We start from the raw sequence: 20,755 nt of genomic DNA on the forward strand, positions 1-20,755 counted from the left end.
TTGAATAAAGCCACAAAATTATTTAATTAGAAGCTATTCTAAATATAGTACATACGGCTACTATTAATTATTTGTAGCTAAAATGTAATATTTATTTTATTTATTATTATTTAATGGGATTATATTATAATTTACTATTACATATGTTATTTATCTATTAATAATTTTGGTAAAATTTATAATAGAATATAAAATTTATATAAAAAATTTAGCTAAAATTTAAATTTATAAAATAATTATATATTAATATTAAGACTCAATCAGAATGACAATTATAAAATAACAATAAATTTAATTCAAAATAACTAATATCCAAAATAAACTAATTTAAGTCATAAAGCAATCACACTAAAAATACTTGAAATTATAATACTATACTAACACTAATATTAATATCTAAATTTTCTAAAAGTAGTATTATAAGGTTGCTGGCTGCTTCAAAATTCAAAACTTCAAATATACTGCAAATCATCCTCCAATTTCATCATCTTGGGAATCCTCCATAGGCTGTATAAAATTTTATTTGAAAATATTAATAACAAAATTATATAAAATAGATAAGGTTCATACTAGTTATATAGCTTACAAAAATTCTTATATTAGAAAAAAAATGAGACTTAGTTTTTAATCACTTACTGATGCAATATTATTGTTTTTCTCCAAAACCATCTTGAATTTCTACTCCCATATTCTATTCATCTCTGCAAGTTTCTCATCCATTTGCTTCTTAACATCATTTACTTGTTCACTTGCTTCTTTTTGAATTTGTTGGACACGCTCGTTTGCTTCTCTTCTTGAAGTATCAAGTTGTCTAAGTAGTTCTATCTTTGTAGGTCTAGCACCAAAATATTCCGTGACATTTTTTCCAGGACCATAAGCACGTACATAACCATTTTTTTCTGGCCCAAGTACATCAGCAAATATAGCATCATCATCCAGTGAAATTTGTCCTTCTTCTCGTTGTTTCTTTAGTTGCTGAAACTTTTCCTATAGAGATATTTATATTTATTGATATTAAAAAAATCAAAATATAGCATAAAATACATAACAAATAAATAAAACATATGTAAAAAGTATTACAATGGCTTCTTGTGATATTGGATCAATTTCTTTGCCTTGCTTTCTCTTTCTGGATTCAAGAAAAAGCTCTAAGCGAGAAGGTGTTTTTCCATTTTTTTTCTTCTGTTCAAATAAATATAACAATTAGTATTAGTTTATCATAGATCTATATCAATAAAAATTTGAGTTCAAGCACAACCAAACTTTCCGTAAAAGAGTCAATTGACTTAACTACAAATATGCTGCAGATAAACAAAACTTGTATAAAAGAGCTAACATTTTTACAGCTAATGATATCAATTCAAGCGTTAAAATTCATAATACTGTTGATTATTATTTACTCTACAAGTTTGGATGCTCATAGGGTTGACCAATCATAATTCATTCCTATATTTAGAATATTAAACATGGTCAAATTCCACCATTAAATGAGTGAGTTATTAATGGTGTTTGCTGTCTAATCTAATACTACTAAAAAATTGTCATGTTTAACTTTAATGAGCATAAAGAAAAAGGGGATTTGTTTTGATGTGGGAAATGAAGGTTAATAACGGCAGTCTGAGTCTAATTAGGCATTTATAGAAAAAATAGTAAATGACATATCAAAAAGTTCTAACAATCATATGAACTTCAAAAGGCATTATTATTATTATTTTTTGATAAAAATAGCTTTTATTAGAACTTTGAGAGTTATAGCAGAATACAAAGAATAACAACAAGCAGCTAGCTTATACCATTACAGGTTGACCAGTTCTTGATTGTTGAGCTACTAAAAAGAATTTGGATTAAGGAATAAGGAAAGCTAGGCACATCTTAAACCAAACAAAAGATCCATAAAAGATCAAATCATAAACTTTCTCAAGCTCTAAACTAGAATTATCAAATACTATTTTGTTTCTTTCTAGCCATAGTCCACAAAACGACAGCAGTAAAAAGGGATTATTTATGTATCATTTAATTAATAAAAAACACTCTAATACTAATAAAATAAAAACAAACTCATACCATATGATCTCTCAGCCGAGCAAAGCTTTTTGTCCCCGTGTATGGCGGCATAGAACGCTTGCATCTATTTGTCTTATTTTTGTTGCTTCTCTCCTAAAGAAAAACAATGAAAAATTTTCAGAATTTATGTTAGCTAACAGAAACTGAATTCATATAAAATAAATTATTAAATTTTACACGAATTTTTAATACCTGAAATGCATTTTCTGTCCAAAGATTAACCAAATACTTCCAATCTTTTACATCCATATAGACGAAGTGAATAAGTTGCCTTTGAATCAAAGTACTTCTTCTTCAACTTATGCCTATAATACCTATATAATGCATTCATATGACCGAAAATTGCTCCCTTTCTTCATCAGAATACTCAAAAGTGAACTTTTCCTTTTAGCATAGAAGTAAGAAACAAAGATTATGATACTTAATAGAACTAAAAAACTTATAATCATTTTATAATGGATGTAATTTAATATAAATTTTCGTACCAATATGGTAGACCACATGTGGTCGAGCTTATCATCGGTAATCTTATTCCATTGTTTCACTTGCAATGGACAACACGACACACTTCTAATAGTTTGTCCTAAAAACCAAACAAATGCAGTAGCATTATCACCAATAGCTTGATCATCTTCATCAAATTCTACTGGCAATTTTTGCCCATTCTCCAATTGTGTGATTTTCAAGCATCGTGTTGGTCCTCTAGTTTTTCTTTTAATTGTATTGGAACCTATTTCAAAACAAAAGTAAAACAATAATCATATAATAACAAGAATTTCTGTACATAGAACAAGTAAACATAATCAATTGTTTAAATAAAATTAAATGAGTAAACCTGTTGCTGCAGTTGCATTTGGATTTTGAAGTTGATTAGAAGTGTGATCAACGGTAACTGCGGGTAGCTCGTCACCAAGTCCATTTGGTAAAATATCATAATCTCGAAATAGAGTGTATATATCAATGGGTTTCGAAGGGAACTTCTTATAACTATCCATCATATTTTTCACATCTGTATCATCTTTAACCTCTATCAATGCATCAAGATCACTAAGAGCTTTATCAGCCTTCAAGTAATAAAATTTATCTCCTTTTATAACATCAAATCCACAATCCTTTTTCAAGTCATCCAATATATCAAAAAATGAGATGAAATCAACATCAAAATTAGGTTTCTCCATGAACCTACCATTTTCATATATTCTATTTGGTGAAAATATAAAATGGCCTTCATAATGATACCTCATTGTCTTCTGACTAGTATTCCCTAAAAAAAAAATTGAAGTTAGCCATCTAATTATTTACGAAAACAACTTAAAATTTATAAATCACATAAATATTATTTACCTTGAAAATTTGAAGCCTGATTTTGGTGTAACTCTTGAGTTTCTTGAAAGTTCTGGTTAACATTATTTTCAGTCTCATTTTCAAAGTTAATATTGATGGAATTCCCTTTCCGCAACTTGCATCGTCGAGCCATGATGTTTGCTTCTGCTTCATGGAAAAAATTGAATATTACACATAGAGGATAAATTAATATAAAAATAGTGAATCAAAGCTTTTTAACAGATGAAAAACGAATGAAAAGTAAATATCAGATGCCTTTCACGTGTTTAACCTAGAACAATTACAATGAAACATTAATTTTAAGGCTTTTGTAATTTTAAATGTACCTGATTGGATTTGATAGTGGGAGCTTCTCCTTTTGATAGTGGACAGAAATTGAAAACTGAATGAATCATGAGTGAGAATGAAAATTAGAATTCGTAGCAATAACAGTAGCGGCCGTAGGGAGGGAATTTTTAATTTTAAGGTTTTCATTCCCCCTAAGTCAAAAATATACACTAATTGATAGGGTTCCCTTTATTAATTAATATAATATTATTTATTTTTACTTTTTTGTAATTAAAATATTTTATATTTTTAATTAAATAAGCAAAATAAAATAATTTTAATTTGTTTAAGCAGATTCAAAATCAACGCTATGAATTTTTTTTTAAAAGAAAAAAAATCATGACCACACCTTTGTAGAGCTGTATTTTTAACATCAAAATAAATTTATTTTCAAAAAAAAAACTTCAAAATTAATTTATACGCAAAATACAAATATGTAGCTAAAGAAAATTCAAGTATGTAAAAAAAAAATTTTTTTAAGTGTGCCAAATTTGGCATAATTGTGTTTTTTGATGGAATAAGACCCTAAAGGTGTTAAATCGTTGGTTAAAAATTTGAAATAATTTTGGTATAAATTTAATTTATATATTATGGATAAAGAATTTTGGTTTTTTGGTTACCGATTAGTAATTATGTTCAGTAATTAGTAATTCTTTTTAATGAAATATTCATGATGTTTGAATTTTTTGAAACTGACATTTTAATATTTTTTATGTGCTAAGACTAATCGTTTGATTCTTGAAAAATGATTTCACAAAAAGTTTCCAACACTATTATCTAATTGTTTTATGTGCTGAAAATATATATACATAACATTCTTAATATATGTATCTTGTGATTTCCAAATAGCAAAATTAACTCTATAAAATAACAATCAGTTTGAGAATGAAAAATTAAAAGATAATGCAAGTGCTCAATTCTTGTGTATCTTTTGTGGTCGCTACTCAAACCATGTTGATTAAAAACAAATTATCAGTTCTTAAACTATAAGTGCACTTGCTTCGTCCAATGATATATTTTGACACAGATTACCATAATTTAAAAGCATCTTTCAACTAAAATTGATTCATTAATATGTAACTTTTTAAGTTAGAAAATAATTCTCAATAACTTTTCTATCTATACAAATGGACAATAGAAGAAAAATTGATTGAGAGACAAAAAAAAACATATTATATGAAATTTTTTAGAACCTCTAAGCATATTTTTTGAACTTGATAAACCAATTTATAATACCTAGAGGACCTCAGAGTAATTCTCCAAATTATTTTATTAGTTATAGTATTCTATCGTAGTTATATAATTGTGGCTAATTTGATAGCTAATTCCATGACTCTTTGATAATTATAACTAAAATATCATAGTACTCATACAATTCATTTAGCTACGATGTTGTGGCTAATGATTTAGTAATAGTTATGACAAACATAATTACATGACTAATATTTTTATGTTTCTGCCACAAATTTTTTGTAATGACTAATAAACTGTAGCTAATAAAATAATTATTACTACAATCATATTAGCTTTGTGGCTATTAAAATTATTACCTATAATATTAATGTGTTGTGACTACAATGGTAGTAATTGTTACAAAAAAATTAAATTTATAGCTATTATATCTATTAGCTATGATATTACTTTATAGCTAAAATTAATTGTGGCAAATAGTCAACAAATAGTTACATTATATATAAAATAAAACAGAAAATACATATTAGTTATAATTGTTGCATTTTTATTACTAAATAGTTTAAATTAGCCACAATAGGTTTTTAGCCGTAATAATATAAATATATTAGCCACAATAATTTTTTTTATAGCTACGTATCGTAACTAGAGATGTAATATGTTGTAGTGTTCCCAAGAAGTTTATGATGTTGCCAATGGTAGCTTACGACAGCACGAGAAACCCCTGAGAGCACGTCCTGAATTACAAGACGTTTATGGAGCTCTAGACTCATTCGGATGTCCTAATGTGCAAAGTCTTCTCCACTACCCTCACAGGGCTAGCTCGGGCATGGTTTAACAACATGACAACAGGAAGCATTAAAGGCTTCATGAACTTGGCCAATGTCTTTATCAGTAGGTTCATCGTGGGAGTCCTGGTGGAGAGGAAAATAAGCTACCTGAAGAAAGTTCAACAAAGAAGGAATGAGTCTCTAAGAGAATATATAGCCAGATTCAACTCTGAGGCCCTGCAAGTCCCTAAGCTTGATGAGGCAAGGGCAGTGGAAGCCATATAGAAAGGGACCACACCCCCTGAGTTTTTTGGCTCATTAAGCAGAAAGCCGCCCATTACCCTAGTTGAATTGATGAAACGGGCTGAGAAGTATATCAGGTAGGATTATGCCTTGACCACAAGTAGATTCGCAAGGGAAGGGGGAGATAGGGAAAGGCAGTGGGGGACAGACAGTCGGAAAGGCAAGAGAGAAGACAAAATCAAGGGCCAGAGATGCTAAACAAACACCCATGGGAAAGGAAAGAGCAGATGTTGTATTAGCCTCAAATCCTTGAGGTAATCACTCCTTTAAATGTGTCTAGAGCCGAGGTTCTTGTAGCTGTGCAAGATAAAGATTTTATACAGTGGCCCAAACCCATGAAAGCCAAGGCCAACCGAAGGGATCCGGACAAATACTGCTAGTATCACCGAACACATGGCCACGACAACAAATGATTGCTACCAGTTGATAAACGAAATAGAAAGGCTCATTAAAAGGGGGTTGTCACATTCCAAAACCTATGGATAGAAATAAAAAAAACTATTAGTTTTAAATTGTACCATTCTAAAGTTAGAGTAATTAGTTTCAAGGGAGGTGCTAGTTTAACCTCGAGCTAATGAGGGGAGGTGCTAGCTTAATCTCGAGCTAATTAGGGGAGGTGCTAGCTTAACCTCGAGCTGATTAGGGGAGGTGCTAGTTTATCCATAGTCGCTTAACACACAATTCGCCTATAAATAGAACACTAAAAGTTGTGTTTAAAGGTCCAACTTGCATTTCATATAGAGTTATATATCCAAAAATAGAGTGAAAATAAGAACAACCAATAATAGTATTTTAATATCTTTAAGCTGTAATAACGAGTTATACATACTCGTTGGTTTGAATACTGTTATGATGGTTGAATGATTTTATCATGAAACTATTAACGTTTCAGGATGAAATAGTAAATTAAATATCACAAAAAATACTAATTGGATTGAAAATAAAGATTTGGACTATAGAGTTTAAAAAAAATAATTACAGTGTTTAATAAATTAATTAATATATTATTAAATTATTGAAAGATAAATAATTATTTTTAATTATTTAATTTAATTTTATTTGAAAGAGAAAATCAATTTATTTTAAAATTATTGTTGTGCTAATTAAAATTAAATCTTTAACCAAATGAATTAGGATAAAAAAAAAAGTGTTTAGTTAAGCAAAATAGTATTTAAATTGTTTTCTTAATTATTATGAAAAATCTTACATAACAAAAAGAAAAAGAAAAAGAAAAAGAAAAAGAAAAAGAAAAAGAAAGTATGCGAATTATTGTTGTGGAGCTGAATTGAAAAAGAAAAAGCAAAAAGAAATGTATGATTTTACTTTTAGTTTCAACTTGGGAATTTATTGAGAACGAAGTAATTTATTCAGATTAAATATTATTTTACTTTAATTTTTTTTAATTATTATAAAATATTAAATAACAAATAAAAGTGAATGGGAGTATATACATGTGAATTATTATTGTGGAGCTTCTATCTGACACTTCGAATTGAAAAAGGAAAAGTAAAGTAAAGCAACAAATTGTGATGGTGGAATTGCATTTCTAAAAGTGATGGAATTCCTTTTTCATTATACAATTTTTTACTATAAGCTGATATATAATAAATGATTAAATATATTATAAATATAATATATTTATAATAATTTATTTATAATTAAAAATCATAAAAAATTTTCTTATTTATAGCTAAAATTAATTAAAAAAAATACAATGATTAAAAAATAATAATCGATGTTGTTATACATGCCTAGGCTCTATAATAAAAAGCTCAAAGCATTACTACATTCAACTATATTGAATGTACAAGTCAAACCACTTAATATATTTTTCAAAATTAAACGACTTAATAAATAAATTTTTTTATATAATAAAATTAAATAGTAATTTTTTTTATTTTAATAAGCTGATGACTGTTAGGCCACTGACATTCAAACTGCAGTCAAGCTCTCGTAGAAAAGTCAGGCCCAAATTCCATTAGAACTCACTACACAAGTCTGTCCACTAGCACACAACCCAGATCATGTTCGAGTAGACTGAACAGACTGGGGTCCGGACTCAACAAAGAGAGATCCAACTCACCTGACTTGATGAGTCAGTGTGGGAACAGACCCATCTACACCCATGACCCTGTCAGCACGAATACCGGAGGAAATTAAATAGCTACCTAACAATAGAGAGAGGGGGGAGTACGTCCGTACGTACGGCCCTATATGATAGTGACAGGTGATATTGTAGTAAGATGGCAGTTATACGTTACTAGAGGACAAATAGAAAAGGGAATAAAGGAAGAAGGTGTGAACTATTCAAGTTAAGCTCAATCACACATACCAAAACCCTACTCTCTTCTGGATCTCATATCATCAATTAGTGCCGTCTGTGGGAACGAAGAAGATCTTTTCATCACCGGAGTTCTCATCCTCATTACATCGATTGAGATCCACATGGCAAACCACTGCAAAAACCACACCGGGAATACCCCAAACAACCTAAGTTCCACCCATGAAGGTCATCAGTTTTCATTCTCCAGTCCTATAGCCCCATCTAACCAATTCCCTGCATTGTTTAACCCCTCGCCAAGTTTGGCAGGGAACGTGCCTAGAACTACCCTTTTTGACTAAGAATTACAAAATATGGCTATCCAACTACAAAACACTGCCCACTGGCTAGGGAAAATGTTGCAGCAAAGGGGACTCAGCACCCCGTTGAGCGTACCACCTGTGGCTGAGGGCTTCAATATTAATGAGCCCCAGCCTATCTTGAACCACCAAGTCCCTCAGCAAAGCAGCAGGAGAAGCGAAGGAGGTGAAGAGGACTGCAGGAGAAATGAGCCGGCAGCTAGAGTAAGGGGCAGAACAGTTAGGGAGCTCATTGAAAATGATGAAGTCGAGAGCTATTCCTTTGAGCCGATACAAGGATTGGGAAGGGAGGGGCTGGAAGGAGGATACTGCCAAAAAAAGAGGCCGAGACAGGAAGAGACAAATGTAGACCAAAAGCTGGAAAGGTTGAAGGAACAACTCCTAACAAAACTGGGGGCACGAGATAATAGAAACCCCTTGCTGCCTACGTCCTCTTCGTTCACGAGATGGGTGTAACAAGAGACCATTCCCAATAAGCTTATGATGCCGCCAATGGCAGCTTACAATAGCACGAGAAACCCCTGAGAGCACGTCCTGAATTACAAGACGTTTATGGAGCTCCAGACTCATTCGAATGTCCTGATGTGTAAAGTCTTCTCCACTACCCTCATAGAGCTAGCTCGAGCATGGTTTAACAACCTGACAGCAGGAAGCATTAAAGGCTTCATGGACCTGGCCAACATCTTTATCAGTAGGTTCATCGCGAGAGTCCTGGTGGAGAGGAAAACAAGCTACCTGAAGACAGTCCGACAAAGAAGGAATGAGTCTCTAAGAGAATATGTAGCCATATTCAACTCTGAGACCCTGCAAATCCTTGAGCTTGATGAGGCAAGGGCAATGGAAGCCATGCAAAACGGTACCACATCCCCTGAGTTTTTTGGCTCATTATGCAGAAAGTCGCCCATTACCCTAGTTGAATTGATGAAACGGGCTGAGTAGTATATCAGATAGGATGATGCCTTGACTACAAGTAGATTCACAAAGGAAGGGGGAGATAGGGAAAATGCAGTGGAAGACAGACAGCCGGAAAGGCAAGAGAAAAGACAGAATCGAGGGCTAGAGATCCTAAAGAAACACCCATGGGAAAGGAAAGAGCAGATGTTGTATTAGCCTCAAATCCTTGAGGTAATCACTCCTTTGAATGTGTCTAGAGCCGAGGTTCTTGTAGCTGTGTAAGACAAAGATTTTATACAGTGGCCCAAACCCATGAAAGCCAAGGCCAACCGAAGGGATCCGGACAAATACGCCATGGCAACAAATGATTGTTACCAGCTGATAAACGAAATAGAAAGGCTCATTAAAAGGCGGCATCTTAGGAACTTTGTGAAGAAACCAGAAAGGCAGAGACCTCAGCAAAATGCGATGGCAGAGAGGCCTCATAGGTAGACATGGGGAGTTGTGAATGATAGATCCAGTGGGACAATCAACATGATCATGGGAGGATCTGGAGGAAGAATGAGCAGGAGGGGAAAAAAGAGGAGCAGAAGTGGAGATGGAAGCAATGTTGAAGTCATGCAGATAGTAAAACACTCCCCTGTGACCATCTCTTTCTCTCTAGAAGATGTTCATAGGATCCAAATGACTCATGATGACACCCTGGTCATTGAGGCTGTCATTCACAATTTTTGGGTCCGCAAAGTCTTGGTGGATGATGGGAGTAAAGTGAATCTGTTGCCTTACCGGATCATTCAACAAATGAAAATACCTGAAGAACAGCTGGTCAGGGATTAGGCCCCGGTTAAGGGGATAGGCGGAACCCCTGTGGCAATAGAAGGGAAAGTGAAAGTAACCCTGAAATTAGGAGAACCACCCTTGGCCTGCACTCACTACACAGTATTCCTCATGGTAAAACTGCCCTTGAACTACAATGCCATTTTAGGAAGGCCGGTGCTGTACGAATTCGAAGCAATGACCAGCATCCAGTACCTAACCATGAAATTCCCCACGGAGTCAGGGGTGGATATAGTGTGAAGAAGGCAGGAGGAGGCCCGAGCTATATATTTGGCCACTGTGGAAGAACCAAGCACTCTGCCCGAGGAAATAAACCAGGAGGTCATGGACGTTTGGGATGAGAAAAAGGAGGCCAGGACTGAGCCAGTTGATAAGCTGGATACATTCCCCCTATCTCAGGAAGAAAGCGACAAAGTCTTCAGCATCAACGAGAACCTTGGAAAAGACCAGAAGGAGACAACAATGGCTCTTATCAAAAAGCATGCCTCAAGCTTTGCCTAGAAGCTTTCAGACATGTCGGGGATAGACCCTGAGGTGATGAAACACAAATTGAATGTCCTCTCTGGAGCTACACCAATAAAACAGAAGAAGAGAGTGTTAGGAAAGGAGAAGCAACAAGCCACCAGAGAATAGGTGCAAAAACTAAAAGAGACAGGATTTATTAGGTAAGTCATGTACCCATAGTGGTTAGCCAACCCAGTGCTAGTAAAAAAGGCCAATGGAAAGTATAGAATGTGTATAGACTTTACCAACCTAAATCAAGCCTGCCCAAAAGATTGTTATTCCCTTCCCAATATTAATAAAATGATTGATTCTATAGCCGATTTCGATTATTTGTCATCTCTAAATGCAATGTCGGGGTGTAACGACCCGAAAACCGGACCGCTACCGGCGCTAGGATCCAGATCAACATAAGGTCGCCGGGACCTGTAGCCAGCCTAACATACATCCTGAATACCTGTCAAATCCCATACATGATCATACATATCCATAAACATAAGAACTTTTTCTTTTCTTTTACCAAGCTCAACCTGTGCATGCACATAAACATAAGCATAAACCACTCACTGGAGCCTCATCACATGCTCCAATGGGGTATCTCATTAAACATCAAGCTTGGTTGAACATAAACATCATAAAATATAGATCATGTATATACATGGGATTATCCAAACATACTATGGTCAAGCACAATTCTAATTCTCAATATCACTATTACAAAACATGACTGTTCATATCCTTACATCATTTTACAAATCATCATGTCCACATCTAACTATTACAATTCACATGACTTTACTCTTCGGGATACCCTGATCTATCTCGTACCTGCAAACCTGGGGGATATAGGGAAAGGGGTGAGCTACTAGAGCCCAGTGAGCAGAATACTAAAACATTTAAAACATATGCCATCATGTAATGCATCATATCACAGACAAGTCACATCAAGGGTGAACCTATCACCAAATAGTCCCAGCATCATATCCGTGCCAGGCCGTAGAATGGGGTCCTGGTTTTCCTGTCATATCATAACATTACTTACCATTGCCCCAGGGCCTCATCTGGGCACCTGGTCTTCGCGTTCCATACCATGCCAGGCCGTAGAATGGGGTCCTGGTCTTTCATACCGTGCCAGGCCGTAGAATGGGGTCCTGGTCTTTCCTCAGGGACTAATTGGATCATACAGCATTCACCCACATCCACAACAAAGAATGCAGTGCAACATATTCGTGGATTCTAATGGAACAACCTATTATATCACATGGCATTCGTGATGCATGATTCATGCTAAAACTTGCATTAATTTAAAACATAAGGTTTATTCTACTCACCTCAGGCTAACTCTGACAATGAACTGAAGTAGCTGACTCACTGCTGGGGTCCTCGATTTCTCGAGTCCGAACCTACACAGGTGGACTCAAATAAGGGACCAAACATACTAGAACATGACTCTAAAATACTCCCCAAAAACCGCCTAAAACCTCATAAAACAATCATAGGAAACATGCAAAGGAAGGCTGAACAGGGCACTTTCGGCGGCAGGTTCGGCGGCCGAAAGTCCCTCTAGAGCCGAAAGTCAGGCAGGTTCGGCGGCACCTTCGGCGGCCGAAAGTGCCCTCCAGAGACGAAAGTCCATTTTTGGGGGCAGGCTTCGGCAGCCGAAAGGCTTGCCTCACAGGCAGGTTCGGCGGCCGAAAGTCCTTCGGCTGCCGAACCTGGTTTCTGCCAAAAGGGCAGAAACTCGGCTCAAACATGCTCCCATGCCTCCCAAACTTCCAAACATGCATTCAACTTACTCAAAACATGCATAAACTCTTACATCAACACATTGGGGTCTCAAACTATCCTAAACCCCAACTAAAACTCATCAAACATTCATATATAACACACATTATCCATAAACATAACATAAAACCTAACAATGCTCAACTAACCTAAACATGCATTTCTACCCCATAAATCAACTTAAAACTTGTTTAAAACATACAATGAGCTCAAGATCGGCTCTTACCTCTTGAAGATCGAGAGAGAGACGATCTAAACTTGGAAACCAAAGGAAAAGAGTTTCTGAGTCTTCTAAGCCTCAAAACTTGCTCTTTGCTCAAAAATCTTCAAAACAAAGTAAAAACTCATGAAAATCATGAAAGATTTGAAGGAAGAAACTCAAGATCGGTGAGGGACGGCGGAGAGCTCACCTTGCCCGAAAATGGGGAGAAAAGCTCGCACGTTTTCGGCTAAGGGACCCCTTTATGGGTGGCTGGCCAGGCCACATTCGGGGGCCGAATGTGCCTCTGCATGCATGCCATGTTCGGCGGCCGACCATAAGGTTCGGCGGCCGAACCTGGACTTCCCTCACCTATGCATTCGGGGGCCTAAAGCACTCCTGAAGTGCATGCTGGGTCTTCCTCCAAGGCTATTTTCATATAAAAACTCATTTTCTTTCTTGATTAAAACAACAATAAAATACATTAAAACATTTTGTGAAAACATGGTTTTACCCTTCTAGAGGTTTCGGACATCCGAGATTCCATCGGACGGTAGGAATTCCGATACCGGAGTCTAGCCGGGTATTACACGAGGTATCACCAGATCCCTATGGACAGGTCGAACGCAGAAAAGGCCTCCTTCATAACTGAAGACAGGACATATTATTATAAGGCTATGCCGTTCAGACTAAAAAACGCCAGGGCAACATACTAACAGTTGATGAACAAAATCTTTAAAGATCAGATAGGGAGGAATGTAGAGGTATATATGGACGACATGGTAGTAAAAAGCCAAACCTTCCAATAGCACCTAGCCGACCTGGAAGAGGTATTCGGGTACTGTAGCAGTGTAGAATGAGATTAAACCAGGCAAAGTGTGCCTTCTTTATCAGGGGAGGAAAATTTCTAGGCTATATGGTCAACGGAAAGGGCATAGAGCCAAATCCAAAAAAAGTAGAGGCCATATTAAGGATGTCCGAACCGACCTGTGTAAGGGATGTGCAGAAACTTACAGGAAGAGTGGTGGCGCTCAATCGGTTCATGTTGAAGTCAGTTGAAAGATGCTTACCGTTCTTCAAGACACTGAGGGAAGTTTTGAACTTTGAATCGACGAAAGACTGCCAAGAAGCCTTTAGTAATCTCAAGTAGTACCTCTGTTCTCCATATCTACTCAGTATTCCTTTAGCTGGGGAGGAACTTTTAATATACTTAGCCACCTCTGAACAAGCTGTAATTGTAGTACTAGTGAGGGACAAAGTTGGGACGCAGAAGCCTATTTTCTATGTCAGTGAGGTGCTTAAGGATGTCGAGGTCAGGTAAATGAACATTGAAAAGTTGGCGTTTGCTTTGTTGTTGGCAGTAAGGAAGTTCAAAGTATACCTGGAATGCCATCAGGGATAGTAATGACTGACCAATCTTTAAAGAAAATCTGGCACTGACTTGAGACCTCGGGGTAGATGCTAGCCTGGTCCATGGAAATTAGCATATATTGCCTCATTTACCGACCTCGGATTGCCATCAAAGCCCAAGCCTTAGCTGACTTCATAGCTGAGTGCTCCTTGAGCTCGAATCAACAGGTATAGAGTGAAAGGTTACCAAGCTCAGCCAAAGAGAAGGAAAGGGACCAACAACCGCATGAGTTCATATGGAACCTATTTGTGGATGGAGCATCCAGTGCTGCGGGTAGCAGGGCAGGGATACTTTTAAAAGGCCATGGTGGACTCATAGTGTGCTACACACAGCATTTTGGGTTCCCCACATCCAATAATATGGCAGAGTACGAAACTGTAACGACCCGAAAACCGGACCACTACCGGCGCTAGGATTCAGATTGACTTAAGGTTGCCGGAACCCGTAGCAAGCCTACTATGCAACCTGTGTACCTGATAAAATCTCATACATGATCATACATTTCATAAAAATTTAAACTTTTCATATACCAAGCTTGACCTATGCATGCATCATAACTGTAAACATAAAAACCTCTTACTAGAGCCCTCATCAAATGCTCTAGTAGGGTCAACATCTCAAACATCAAGTTTGGTTCAACATATCTCATCATTAAAATATTTACATAAAGATCATGTACAAAAGGGATTACAAACTATCAATAGGGGCAAAACACAATACTAATCCATATTACATTACATTACATGTCCACTACTAATCTATTACATCTAGCTATACCAAACTCTGAAGACTCTTCCGAAGCTACCTGTGCTCCTGCAAACCTGGGAGTTAGGGGAAAGGGGTAAGCTACAAGAGCCTAGTGAGCAGAACAGTAACAACAGTTATATAAACTTATGCTTTCATGAAATGCATCACAACACAAACATATCATATCACGGATGAACTTGTCACCAATGACCCTCTACATAATCCAATGTGCCCGGCCCACAACGGGAGCTCCTCAGGACTTTCGCTTAAACATAACATATCCAAATGTGCCAGGGGCGTAGAATGGGCCTCGACCTGGACTTTCATACCATATCATACTATAACATATCGAGGGCCAATGGGTCATCCAATATCCATCCACATCATCATATAAATTATGCAATGCATCATATTCGTCAGTTCTAATGCAAACAACCTAAAACATAGACATGGTATCCGTGATGCATGAACATGCTTAAAGATTTGATTGCTTTAAAAAGATAAAAGAGTTATGTTCTACTCACCTCTGGCTGATGCTCTACTGACTCTGAAGCAGTTAACTCACTGCTGGGCTCTTTGGTCTCTTAGGTCCGATCCTACACAGGTGGACTCAAATGAGGGACCAAACATACTCTATCAAGACTCTAAACAACTCTCCAAAAACCCCCTAAAACATCATAAACATGCATAAGAAAGCAAGCAAAGGAAGGCTGGACAGGGCACTTTCGGCGGCAGGTTCAGCGGCCGAAAGCCCCTCCAGAGATGAAAGTCAGGCACTTTCGGCAGCAGGTTCGGTGGCCGAAAGTGCTTGACAGAGCCGAAAGTCCATTTTCTGCCTTCACAGGCAGGTTCGGCTGCCGAAACTGGCTTTGGCAGCCGAACCTGGGTTCGCCAAGATGGCAGAACCTGATTCTACTTGTAACAGCCCGGACATGAACCCCGGCACTATTACCGTTCACGGCCCAGGGCTATCCCTCGCCTGGCCTGTGCCACCTCGGGCTTTCCACTGGCGTCGTGAACAGCTCTTAACATCCATTCACCCTCACGGGTTCCTGGAGGATTTGTCCCCTTGGGTTCTTGCATCGAATGCATCCTTCCCCAAGTGGATTTGGCCCAAATTTCCCTTTGGAAATTAGGTCGCCTCCCCCACTACTCGAACCCTTGACCTCCCACTTTAAGGGAATAGTCTGGTGAGGTCAAGGGTTCGAGTAGTGGGGGAGGCGACCTAATTTCCAAAGGGAAATTTGGGCCAAATCCACTTGGGGAAGGATGCATTCGATGCAAGAACCCAAGGGGACAAATCCTGCCAGGAACCCGTGAGGGTGAATGGATGTTAAGAGCTGTTCACGACGCCAGTGGAAAGCCCGAGGTGGCACAGGCCAGGCGAGGGATAGCCCTGGGCCGTGAACGGTAACAGTGTCGAGGTTCACGTCCGGGCTGTTACATAAAAAGGCGCTCGAACCCTTGACCTCCCACTTTCCCACTTTAATGGAACAATTGGTACTCACTCTCACCAGACTATTCCCTTAAAGTGGGAGGTCAAGGGTTCGAGTAGTGGGGGAGGCGACCTAATTTCCAAAGGGAAATTTGGGCCAAATCCACTTGGGGAAGGATGCATTCGATGCAAGAACCCAAGGGGACAAATCCTGCCAGGAACCCGTGAGGGTGAATGGATGTTAAGAGCTGTTCACGACGCCAGTGGAAAGCCCGAGGTGGCACAGGCCAGGCAAGGGATAGCCCTAGGCCGTGAACGGTAACAGTGCCGGGGTTCACGTCCGGGCTGTTACACTACTTCAAGCATTTAGCCCCCAAAACCTTCCAAACTCACTTCCAACTCTTTCAAAACATGCATAAACACACTAACATCTATAAAGGGGCATAAAACTAGCCTAAACCCCAAGAAACATCAACATAAACACATCTAAGCATACATTCAACACTCAAACCCTAACATATAGATCTACCCATATCATGCATTAAAACTCTCAAAAACTTCATAAAACATCATTATAACATAAGAAAAGACAAGGATCAACACTTACCTCTTAAAGATCGAGAGTAGATGTGATCCGAACTCGGAGATGAGGAGAAAACGGTCTCCGGATGCCTCCAAGCTTCAAAACTTTGGTTTCAAGCTTAAAACTTCAAAATAAGATAAAAACTCATAAACATTTGAAAGATTTGAAGGAAAACAACGAAAATAACCATGGAAGGGCATAAACTCACCTTTGCCCAAAAATGGAGAGAAAAACTCTCCCATTTTCGGACTGGAGGCCTTTTGTAGGTGGCTGGCCAGACCACCTTCTGGGGCCAAAGGAGAGCTCCCGCAACACTACAATGTTCGGTGGCCGAATATGAAGTTCGGCGGCCGAACCTGAGTTTCCTTCCAAAGGCAATTCATTTCAAAACTCTTTCTTTCTTTATTAAAACCTTAAAAACTCTTTAAAAACATTTTATGTAAAAACATCACATTACCCTTTCTAAGGGATTCCGACCTCGAGATTCCGGATTCCAACGGAGATTTCGCCGGAAGTCTGGAATTTCGACGCCGGAGCTTAGCCGGGTATTACAGAAACCCTCATAAATGCGATGCAGATAGCATTAGAAATGGGGGCAACTAACCTCAAGATAAATAGTGACTCCCAGCTAGTAATCAACAAAATAACAAGGCTATACCAGGCAAAGGACCCTGTCATGCAGAAGTATTTGGCCAGGGTACGAGCCATAGAAGTAGAGCTTGGCGAACAGGGGATTGCCGTGCAAATGAAAGGATACCCCGGGAAGAAAATGAAGTAGCAGATCTGCTCAGTAAAATGTCCGAAGAAGAATTAGAACATCTTCCAGACGAAGTATACATACAGCCATTAATGTCCCCACTTTCGAGAAACCAGCCCCTATAATGCAGATAGAAGAAGAACAAAGTTGGATGACCCCATATTTGGAGTACTTGGAAACAGGAAAGTTGCTTGAAGATGAGGCAGAAGCCAGAAAAATTGCGGCTAAAGCCGCCAGCTACCAAGTAGTGAGGGGAACATTGTATCGAAGGGGGAAGTCTAGCCCGTGGCTGAGGTGTGTGGGTCTTGAGGAGTCCGCAGGGTAGTTCAAGAAGTACACCAGGGAGTTTGTGGGGTTCATGAAGGAGCAACCACATTGGCAAACAAGATTTTCAGGCAAGGGTACTATTGGCCTATGTTTAAAAAAGAAGCAGAAGAGTTCATCAGAAGATGTGATGTCTGCCAGAGGTTTGCCAATGCCATTAACAACCCGACCACACCATAGTCCAACATATCTAGCCCTTGGCCATTCTCGCAGTGGGGAATCAATATCTTGGGTCCCTTCCCAAAGACTGTGGGGTAGAAGAGGTTCATGATAGTAGCTGTATAATACTTCTCCAAGTGGCTTGAGGCAGAAGCTGTGCCCACAGTGACAACTCGCAAGATGATAGACTTCGTCTGGGGAAACATCATATGCCGATTTGGAATATCGAGAATGCTTATATTGGACAACGGCAAACTGTTTGATTGCAAATCCTTCAAGGACTTCACAAGAAACATGGGCATATGATACAAGTTTTCTTCAGTGGCTCACCCCCAAACAAATGGTTAAATGGAAGTAACGAACCAAGCTATCCTATAGGCATTGAAAAACCGACTGGATGGAGCTAAAAAGAACTGGGCAGCCAAGCTGAATAGTATCTTGTGGGCATTTCAAACTACACCTCGGATACCGAAAAGAGAGACACCGTTTGCATTAGCATTCGAAACCAAAGTAGTAGTCCTCATAGAGTTGCAAATCCCCTCCCAACGAGTCCAGTTCAACGACGAGGATACTAATGGGGAGAAGTTGAGGAGCAACTTGGATGCTCTTGAGGAAATTAGAGAAGAAGCTCAGATAAGGACGACTACATATCAACAAAAGGCAGCTCGGTACTAAAATCAAAAGGTCAGCGAGAGAAGTCTAAAGGTTGGAGACCTAGCTTTGAGAAGATTAGAAACAACAGGGAAAAGAGCAGCTATGGGTAAACTGGCACCAACCTAGGAAGGCCCATTCAGAATAGATAAAGTCGTCAAGACAGGGGTGTACCGGATTTAAGACCTGCAAGGAAACTCAGAGCCTCACGTTTGGAACATCTAGCATTTGAAGAGGTATTTCTCCTAAAAAGCATACAATGTAAACCCCTGTTCTTTGAAATATAAATGAAGAATGCTACTCCTCTTTTTCTATCTAGTATCCCTGAAGTAGGTACAGAATCCCTCAGTGAGGTAGGTGACCAGTCTCAGAAAATGACCACCGACACCATAAAATCAGCTGAGAGGAAGAAGACCCCAGTGAGGTGAGTGACCGGTCTCAAAATATGACCACTGGCACCAAAAAATCGGCTGAGGGAAAGAAGCCCCCAGTGAGGTAGGTGACCAGTCTCAAAATATGACCACGGACACCAAAAATTACCCGAGGAAAAGAAGACTCCGGTGAAGTAGGTGTCCAGTCTCGAAACATGACCGTTGGCACTACAAAACTGGCTAGGGAAAAAGAAGGCTAACACAACAAAAACAACATTAAATAAAGGCCACGAGCCTCCTAAAGGAAAATTGAGCAATAAACAGTTGACCTAAAATAGGACCTCGGCTCAAGTACGACGCAGCAAAAAAGAAAAAGCTCGAATTCATAGAAAAGAGTTTGGAACACTTAGGAATGATGAGGAAAAACTCGATCCCGACCTCGCTTAAAGGATCAGAGTGCAGAACCACGCATCGTAAGCTCAAATCCGACCTCATTGAGGGATACAGATCTCAACAAAATCAGAAAGACCTAAATCTGAATCAATTAAAAGACTAGACCTATTGGAAAAAGAGGTCCCAATACCATAAAAATGAGCTCGGCCCACCTAAAGGCCTTGGAAAAATGCGGGGTAAAATAAGAAAACCCAGCTCGAACGAGCTCATAGGCAGAACACGCAAAAAATAACCTAAGTATAATATAACTGAGCTTACAGCACAAATGAGCTCATAGGCTGAACACGTGAAAAATAGCCTAAGTATGATATAGACAAGCTCACAGGCCAAACAAGCTCATAGGCTGTACACGCGAAAAAAGCCTAAGTATAATATAACCGAACTCACAACACGAATGAGCTCATAGGCTAAACATGTGAAAACAGCCTAAGTATGACATAGCTGAGCTCGCAGGTTGAACAAGCGAAAAAAAAAATAAAGGAAAAAAGAAAAGAAGCCTAAGTATAATGTAACTGAGCTTACATATCGAACGAGCTCACAAGTTGAATGTGCAAAAAACAACCTAAATATAATATAGTTGAGCTCACAGGCTAAACATATGAAAAAGTCTAAGTATAGTGCAAACGAGCTCACAACCTAAGTAAGGCTCTGAATCTAAATACATAAAAATATCCTAAATATATTAAAAAGAGCAAGTCAACGAGTTGGTAGGACTCGCTAGCTGTATGTGCAGAAATTGTAACGACCCGGAAATCCGACCCGTTACCGGCGCTAGGATCCAGATCGGCTTAAGGCCGCCGGGACCCGTAGCAAGCCTACATACCTCCTGTAAACCTGTGGAATCCCGTACATAACAACATATGCATACACATCATACATCACACCTAGGGGTCTCAAACTATAATATACCCCAACTACAACACTTCACACAACACATTTCCAACATACATTGTTCAAAACACAACATAAACCCATAAACCTAACAACAAGCCTAAACATGCATTCTACC

General features: G+C 38.2%; 1 protein-coding gene across 3 annotated transcripts; it reads right to left on the reverse strand.

Moving 5' to 3' along the window:
• Nucleotides 1–429: 429 nt before the first annotated feature.
• Nucleotides 430–3,709, reverse strand: LOC122724034. 3 transcript variants are annotated; one of them, XM_043958255.1, is made up of 6 exons: nt 2,550–3,020; nt 2,257–2,378; nt 2,065–2,157; nt 1,081–1,182; nt 637–987; nt 430–507 (listed from the first exon to the last, which is right to left on the reverse strand). In XM_043958255.1, exons 2-5 carry the CDS (start codon nt 2,311–2,313, stop codon nt 679–681), a joined length of 561 nt encoding a protein of 186 aa, XP_043814190.1. In that variant the 5' UTR covers nt 2,314–2,378; nt 2,550–3,020; the 3' UTR covers nt 430–507; nt 637–678. The 3 variants fall into 3 exon arrangements, with proteins under 3 accessions (XP_043814190.1, XP_043814189.1, XP_043814188.1); XM_043958254.1 differs by lacking the exons at nt 430–507; nt 637–987; nt 1,081–1,182 and adding an exon at nt 3,409–3,709 and having other exon boundaries at nt 2,550–2,794; nt 2,900–3,328; XM_043958253.1 differs by lacking the exons at nt 430–507; nt 637–987; nt 1,081–1,182; nt 2,065–2,157 and adding an exon at nt 3,409–3,709 and having other exon boundaries at nt 2,326–2,794; nt 2,900–3,328.
• Between the last annotated feature and the right edge of the window lie 17,046 nt (nt 3,710–20,755).

The sequence above is a fragment of the Manihot esculenta genome, chromosome 7 (assembly GCF_001659605.2).
Source record: "Manihot esculenta cultivar AM560-2 chromosome 7, M.esculenta_v8, whole genome shotgun sequence".
Classification (NCBI taxonomy): domain Eukaryota; kingdom Viridiplantae; phylum Streptophyta; class Magnoliopsida; order Malpighiales; family Euphorbiaceae; genus Manihot; species Manihot esculenta.

Bases quoted from the DNA above. Each gene is read 5' to 3' on its own strand.
- LOC122724034 (XM_043958253.1), bottom strand. From the start codon at position 3,541: ATGGCTCGACGATGCAAGTTGCGGAAAGGGAATTCCATCAATATTAAC. The intron at 3,329-3,408 runs GTAAATAATATT...TTTTTTTTTTAG, and splicing joins TCAGGCTTCAAATTTTCAAG to GGAATACTAGTCAGAAGACA. The intron at 2,795-2,899 runs GTTTACTCATTT...GTTTTGAAATAG, and splicing joins AAATGCAACTGCAGCAACAG to GTTCCAATACAATTAAAAGA.